The 8,045-nt window shown below is 39.3% G+C and overlaps 1 protein-coding gene across 1 annotated transcript; it reads left to right on the top strand.

Annotated features, from left to right (window-relative positions):
* The first annotated feature begins 2,084 nt into the window (after window positions 1-2,084).
* On the top strand, window positions 2,085-2,858 carry LOC119651752 (baculoviral IAP repeat-containing protein 5-like). The gene is made up of 3 exons (XM_038055489.1): window positions 2,085-2,310; window positions 2,367-2,546; window positions 2,606-2,858. Exons 1-3 carry the CDS (start codon window positions 2,200-2,202, stop codon window positions 2,738-2,740), a joined length of 426 nt encoding a protein of 141 aa, XP_037911417.1. The 5' UTR covers window positions 2,085-2,199; the 3' UTR covers window positions 2,741-2,858.
* Window positions 2,859-8,045: the final 5,187 nt, after the last annotated feature.

Raw genomic sequence — 8,045 nt, forward strand, 5'->3', positions numbered from 1 at the left:
TCAGTACCTTCATTTTTGATAATTTTTTAGTACTTTTCAGCACTTTTCGGCAGAAACGAAAACTAAGTTAATATTTGGTAATATCACGTCCTCCAAAATGACCGAAAAGTTGAACTGCCTGTGGTCACTTTTTGAAATAGTTCCAAATTCTCGGGGAGTCGAAAAAAACAATGTTTCGAAGAAAATAATAAAGAACCAGCCTGGTTTTGTGAAAATAGCGTGCTATCAAAACCTTTAACTTTTGATATTCAGTTCTATATTTTCAACATCATCATCAAAGGCGCAACAACCGGTATTGGGTCTTGGCCTACCTTAATAAGGAACTCCAGACATCCCGGTTTTGCGCCGAGGTCACCAATTCGATATCCTTAAAAGCTCGCTGGCGTCCTGACCTACGTCATCGCTCCATCTTAGGCAGGGTCTGCCTCGTCTTCTTTTTCTACCATAGATATTGCCCTTATAGACTTTCCGAGCTGGATCATCCTCATCCATACGGATTAAGTGACCTGCCCACCGTAACCTGTTGAGCCAGATTTTATCGATTTCATCGTTATGTAAGCTGTTTTTTGGCGAAAGTAAAATCAGGGTTTTGTAAGTTGTAGTCACCGCGGCTGCGCGACGGGAGCGGAATCTCATTCGGCTCTTTCTTAATTAATTTGCTTAAACAATGCCTTTAATGGTGTGCAATTGCCTTAATGTTCACCGCAGATTGCACATTATTGAATGCATTCGGGCGAATTGATCTTGACAAGAGGCAAATGATTTGCCGCATCCGCAGGCGCATGCGCATGTTGCCGCAACATTGCCTAGCGAGTGAGAAAGGCTATGTAGCGGGAATAGAAGCGGTGCGCGAACAAAGAACGGGGGGAGTCTTGCTTGGTGAGCGTGGAAGCGAGGCGCGAACAAAGAAAAGAGGTTTTTTCGATTTGGCGTTCGGGGAAGTTGAGAGGTTGAAGGAGCACCGGGGAGGAACCGCAAGTAAGAAAAGAAAAGGAGAAGGTGAAAGGTTGGAGGAGCACATTGAGAAGAGCAGCAAGTGAGTTTAAGGAGAGGAAAAGAATAAATTGTTGACGCGGGGCGCGCGAGAAAGGAAAGGAAGTGAGGCGAAGTAGCCCAGACGGGAGAAAAGAAGGAGAGGAAGTAAGAATTGACATTTGGAAGGAAGAATTATGAAGAAATTCAAGCCGACGAAAGTGAAGTGATTTAATTTGTGACGGGATGGATCGTTAGTGTCGAAAATAGTGGATAAATCCCAGAAAGACCTTTGCAAATAGGAAGAGTTCCATTGCTGTACAGTTGAGAAACGTGTGGATTCTAGCATAAATGATTAATCGTTACGTAAGAGTTAAATCAATACGCCTGTTAATAATATTCAAATCAAATGTTAGATAGTTAGATAGTAGTTCGATAGTATGGACACGTAATTCGAGCTGATGACAATTCACTTGTAACTTATTTATTGCTATCCCATTCTTCACCGTAATATCATCCGCAAATATTGGTATTTTGGTTTCGTCACTGACAGTTATATCATTTGTATACTAAAGAAACAGTGCAGCTGTATTTTTTCTTTTTCAATTTAAAATATGTTTTTGCGTATTTCATACATGCATGCAAAGATATCACCCGGGAAAAGAGTATGTATGCACGAGATGTGAAAATAACTCATAAGATATTCATTTTTCTTTTTGCATTTAGAGTTACTAGTGCCTCTTACGCGAAGCATAGCGTGTCATTCAAGACCATGCCACATTGTCGCAGATTTCCGTCAAAGTATTTAAACCACGTCCAGGATTTCAAAATTATTGCAATAACTCTAAGCAGGTATGGTTATTGAAATGAACGCGAAAATAATGTAACGCTAATAAATTAGATGCTTTAAAGAAAAATACTTGCCAGGGGAAAACCCTAACAATATCTGTTCGCTACCTGTAACCGTTTTTCCAATGGCCGTTCAATATTAAGGGGAGTCCCCTTGAGTTAGTCCAAATGTGGACCAAAACTACTCGAAAGCAAAGACACATACCATTCATACTTGTACACATTACTTGAAAGTTAAATGACAACCAACTTCAAACGCCAGCTGACTTGAAATTTAAACCGTTCACGGAGGAGTTGTCGGTTGGTTGTGGCTCTGTTGTTGGCCGGAGTTTGTTCTCCATTTTCTAACAGTTTAGTGTATTTGTGGTATTCCTTGCAATGGATCAAGAAGATATGGATCTTAGGGACTATTGTATTCTCGAGTCACAGCGGTTGGAAACGTTCAAATCATGGCCGTTTAAAGCAGATGCCCCTTGTTGCGTTTCCAAGGTAGATCCGTGTATTTTTGTTGAAGTGAGGAAAGAAGTAAACATTTCCATTTTCAGATGGCTGAGGCCGGATTTTATTGGTGCGGCAACGAACATGAAATTGATACGGTTGCTTGCTTTGTGTGTGGAAAATCGCTTGACGGTTGGGACGCTAACGACGACCCGTGGGCGGAACATAAGAAGCACGCGCCCCGATGTGCATTTGTGAATTTGGGGCGAGCTGAAAAGGACTTGACCGTAGGCTGTTAGCACGGTTCTTCCTAGGTGTATCGATAACGCTTTTGCTTAAATTGCAGGTGGCAGAGTGGTTGGAACTCGTGATTCAGATCAAAACGTACCTCATCAACAAACAGTACGACCAGATGCGGAAAAAAGTAGTGAAATATTGCGAGAGGAAACGCGAGGAACTTATCAAGTCAATTAAGGGTTAATCCCTTTTAACTAGTAATTAAGACAAGCGAGAATGTGTTTTTATGGGATGTTTGATGATAAAGGGTGTATAAGCAGTTTGTAATAGAATAAATTGCGAAAGATCGTTATTCAATGTTATTCCTGTGTTCCTTTATAAGGCCCATAGCGCGATACGCAACGTTGCGTCGTGCAGATGCGTTTCTCAAATATTAAAATGTTTGGTCAATTATTAGTTGCAAGTCGGAATGGTACGAGTAACAAGCCATCAAGTGGTATTGCATCCATTCCAAGATTTCCATTGATCCTCCCCTCTTGATTATAAAAATTGTTTGAGGATGAACCCAATTGCTTTCAGAGGTTTTTCGCAAATGGTATCTCCGCATATATGTATGTATAAGCAAAACATACCGTTATAGATGTAATATCTCCCAAAGAAAGGTTGTTTGCGACTTTACGAAATCTGGTATCCGAACTTATATATGACGTTTTAAAATTTGAAAGAGTTATTGCAGAACAAACACGGGAGGAGGTGGAGGAAAGAAGGGATGGTACCGTCTGTAGCCCTCTTGCGCATCGCGACATTATTATCATAACAATAAGGTTATTTATGATTCGAAAGTAGCTCCTTTTCGGAGCGCCACAACTTTTTAACTCTGGGGTTTTAAAGAACACTAAAAAGGCGGGACTTTTTCCTTACGTCTAGCTATCCTCTTTACCCTTTCCCACCTTACCAGGTTAATATCGAAATACTCCCAGCCCCCGTAACTTTATAAAGTGGAGGAGGGGTGACCGGCAAGAAAATTCGACAGTATTCCCTTTACCAATTGGCGCTTTGAGGTGTCATGGCGGTTAACACTTGTGCTACCACTCAAGAAAATCTACGTGGTTTACCACCCGGGTACCCACGTTCAGATTTACAAGTAATACTATACCGTAGCTCAAAGTAAGTTCATATATTAAATACATATTGACTAAGTTATGGTTCATGAAGGTATTTAAGCTGATTAAAGTAGTATATAGTGACTTTTGTATTATATTATTGAATTAAAATCTGTGGCTTGTAATCCTAAATCAGGTGAAATAGCCAGTGTACCATCTTAATTCAGGTAAGGCCAGGTTTCTTGAATTGAATAGATAAGTAAAACGAAGGGTCTCAAAACTGAATTTTCGGGGTTACTTATAGAAAAAAAATATTTGATGTACTAATATGGGTGTAAAACTCTTATAAGACATATATTTATGTATCTTTAGATGATGATATTGCCACAACGGCAAAAGTACAGATGGTCGCTAGCACTTTTCTTCAATACCCTTGATATACAACAGAAAAAAGAATAATTAGCAATGCTGACGATTCAAGATCAAGCTTCAAATCAAGAGATTATGCGAACTCAACCAATGAAATTGGTGATCGAAAGCTAAGAGGACAAAACAATTATAGTACAGGTTACTGCTGCCAAATAACTGCGAGACAACACTAGCAGAATACTTGTAGTAGGATCATGCTTCTTTACAGGAAGGAACCTATTCGCAAACGAACAAAGGCAAGGAAATGCCGCGGTAAGGGTAAAATGCCCGTGTGCGAAGAACATCCGGCGAAAATAACTAAATGTTTAAAATGCAATCGATAAATGCTAATTATGTTAAATATATCTACTTACTACAATGCGACAATATCATTATTTTTTTTGTATTACTGCGTTAATGTCGAAAATTTGATATTTTTTTCGTAACGATGATACCATGAAATATAGTTTTTATTATAATCATCGCACTCACACATATACTTCATAAATAATTAAAAATGGATGTAATTTATCATAATTTATTTATCTAATATCTATTTACATTTTTTGTCTAGAAACACATTTGCTTTATGATATAACATAATATATGAATAACATAAATTTTGTTTAGGGGTACCCCGGGTGAATTATGCATGTACTTTTTTTCTACTTCAAAATTTTCTTGGTTAAAAAAATAAAAAAAAAAAAAATTGTTCAATGCACAATTCGATAGGAAATTCGCCCAGTGGTGAAGATTTGAGAGGGTTTTATCCAATTTTTCCAAGAACAAAAGTAATTTAACAAATTATACGTCCATGGTTACCCGGGTAGTAACACAAAGGTTAAAGGGGTAGTGACCGCCGCAACCCTTTAGCGGGGCTAAGAAGAGCGGAGCTTTCTCTTTCTTCTAAATATACTTCCCGTCCTTTCTCCCTCACGGGATAAGCTTAAAAATTGTACTTGATCATGATGGCATCAATAGCCGCTTCCCCTCGATAAACTTGGAACCCCCTCTGGAGATAGGGTTGAAAATTCAAATTTTACTACAATTATAATTCAATCGTCAGGTTTGCGCAACGCAAATTATTGCCCAAAAGCACGTGCTGCGCAATTGGTTTGATTATGTATGAGCCCTATTCGGGTATGAGTTGTAGTGAACCAAGTATTTTTAATGGTAGCTTCAGGATAGAGTTTGAAAATGAAAGAAGTTTTAGTCTAATCCTAATCCTCCCAATTGCTCTGTAATATTGGTACATACCTTGTAAATGAAAAGGACTTTTGGCTATCTTCATAATTAGCTCGGCGTTCTCGGGACCGGCATCGAATAATTCCAGCGCAGTTGATTGAATATTCAAAATCGTGACATAAGACTTCATACCATAGATCGAGGTCGCTAGTTTTTTCGGTTAAAGGCATGTTCATGGTAAAGTCATGTTTGGTAGGCACAGATGTCATTTAGCTGTACAAATATTTCGCCGTCGATTGTGACTTTCAAGTTGAAGCCTCCTCTGTCTCCATCGTGATATTTGCTATTCATAGTTGTTGCTGTCTTTGCCACCATGTATTTCGTCTTGCCTTTCATAATGTGCAGCCCAACATCTCGCGTTTCCTGCTGAATTTGCTTTAAGGCAATCTGTAAATCTCTAGTTGATCTTCCCCGAAAACCAGTAACTTCAGCGCAGCTAGCAGTTGAGTGGACTTGTAGAGGAAAGTACCTCTGGTATTTATATCAGCACCGCGGATCACTTACTTCAAGGCCAGGTTAAAAGGGATGCATATTAGAGTATTCCCTTGACTTGGAACGTTGTTGATGATAAAAGATTTGGAGAGTGATTCTGCTGCGTCAGTGAAAAGACGGTGCAATTGAGGGCAATATTCCAGCAGTTTTTCCTTCGATTACAGCAGAGGAACAATCTGATCTGTTGTTGATTTGCCTGGAGTGAAGCATCTTTGGAATGGGTCGATGGTGGCGAATAGAGCTATCGGTCCTTGCAAGATAGTGGAGAATATCTTGTAGATGGTACTCAGCAACGGGATACCTTTATAATTGCTTTATTGTATGATATCCCCCTTTTTATGTATGAAACAGATAATGCCCCGTTGTCAGTCGTAAGGCCTTGATTCGCTGTTGCACATAAGTTAATGGCCCGCTTGTTGTAGTTAGTCGCCTCCGTATTTAACCAATTTAGCTGTAATTGCATCGACCCCTTAGATATATGGTTTTTAACCAGATGATTTGCTTAGACTGTTTTTTCCATGTTTTGTGGTGCTAGCATTTGTACGTCGTCTTCAGTTGGATGAATATCCAATGAAACCCGCAGATATTTTTGTTGTTGAGCAATCCACTCCAATATGCACATATGGTCGGAAATCAGATATCCTCTTTTGTATCGGCAGAGTGAGCATCATGGTGAATAAGGTTTCTTCCTGCTGACTTGTTGGTAAAACTTACGCGTCTGTTGCGATTGTTCCCTATACTTTTCCACTTCACAGACTTGTTGGTTTCTCAAGCATAATTTTCCTGTCTGTGTAGTCGTTTCTCCACTCGACGGGATTCGTTCCTCGAGGTTGCAGTATTGCCCGATATACAGCATTCTTCCGTTCCGTTGCTTCCTTACCTTACATTCATCGTCGAATCAGTCGTTCCGATTTTCTCGCGACTGGGGTCAAAACATATTTGTAGCCGTGCACACAAAACAATCTGATCTGCTGCTGATTTGCCTGGAGTGAAACCTTTGGTATGGGTGGATATTCTGGACGAATGGGGTTATACAGTCTGCCAAGATAACGGAGAATATCTGATAGATGATACTGAGTAACGTAATTTTTCTTTGATTGCTGCACTGAGTGATATTTCAATTTGTATCTATAGGACCCATACTGCTTCCTTGCTAAGTATTGATTCGCTGTCCCAAACTTTGAGCATCCGTTGATGAACTGTTTGGTGTAATTGCTCCCTTAATCTGATTAATAACACTTGTTGTTTATTCCATGTTTCTAGTAACAGTATTTGTCCGTCGTCTTCGGGAGCTCCAACTCGCCAATATCCCGATGGTAAGGCAGTTCATCATAAAACCTAACCTATTGCTTCAAGAAAATGGCCTTGTTTCTGCACATACCAAGTACTTCTAGTGATCATTTCATGTAACACAGCTATTTGCATAACCCGCAGTCCGCCGTCACAAGTAATTTATCGTAAGCTATGGGAACCGACGTAACATCTGTAATTGACTGTAAAAATCTCCGAGTATGGTTTCAGTAATACCTGCGGCAGGCTCCGAAGATTATTTCCAGCAGCTCATGGAAGGTATCCTTTTTCAACTCTACAGTCTTCTTAAGGGACGTGGAGAAAAGCGCATCAATAGGCTACAAAAAGCCTATAAATAGTTGTCCGGTCGGTAGTGTTGACTTCTTCTCCTTTAAGATTCTGATAATCATCTACAGTCCTTCACCAAATTATTAGTCACGCTATGAATCTATGCAAATATATGATTCAAATTTAATCAGAATGTAGAATCTATTTCATTATGAAGGGTGTGTATAAATAGAAAACTATTATACAATTTAAAAAAAAATATCTATTTGCATTGCCATAAAACAAATGATAATAATATTTTTGGATAGTTTGATGACATTTTTAGCCAATTCCTCCATCATTAGTTCTCAAACGCTTTCGATTGGCTTCATGCCGAGTTCATTTTCTACCCGCAAACATGTTTTTATAAAGCGGCTTGTGTGTCAATGAGTTCCATCTTGCATAAAAAGAATGGATTGGTTTGACGATGAATGTAAGCTAGCAACGGATTGGAAGAATGCTGCATATCGGGCAATGCTACGGTCTCAAAGAATGCGGGAACGCACAAACACTAATCACGAACTTTGTCGATTGGAGAAGCCTGCCACAGTGTACTGTTACGGTCTCGAATGAAGTGCCCTCACACACTTCAAAACCATGATCCAACGAATAGTATAATTATTATCATAGGGTCAAAGCTATTACTGTACAAAACAATGATTTGCCAGTCTTCATATATTCCTC

Source organism: Hermetia illucens, chromosome 3 (genome assembly GCF_905115235.1).
Source record: "Hermetia illucens chromosome 3, iHerIll2.2.curated.20191125, whole genome shotgun sequence".
Taxonomy (NCBI): Eukaryota; Metazoa; Arthropoda; class Insecta; order Diptera; family Stratiomyidae; genus Hermetia; species Hermetia illucens.

Excerpts from the sequence above, each read along its gene's own strand:
- LOC119651752 (XM_038055489.1), top strand. The coding sequence starts at position 2,200 with ATGGATCAAGAAGATATGGATCTTAGGGACTATTGTATTCTCGAGTCA. Across the intron at positions 2,311-2,366 it reads CCCCTTGTTGCGTTTCCAAG|ATGGCTGAGGCCGGATTTTA; the intron begins GTAGATCCGTGT and ends TTCCATTTTCAG. Across the intron at positions 2,547-2,605 it reads GAGCTGAAAAGGACTTGACC|GTGGCAGAGTGGTTGGAACT; the intron begins GTAGGCTGTTAG and ends CTTAAATTGCAG.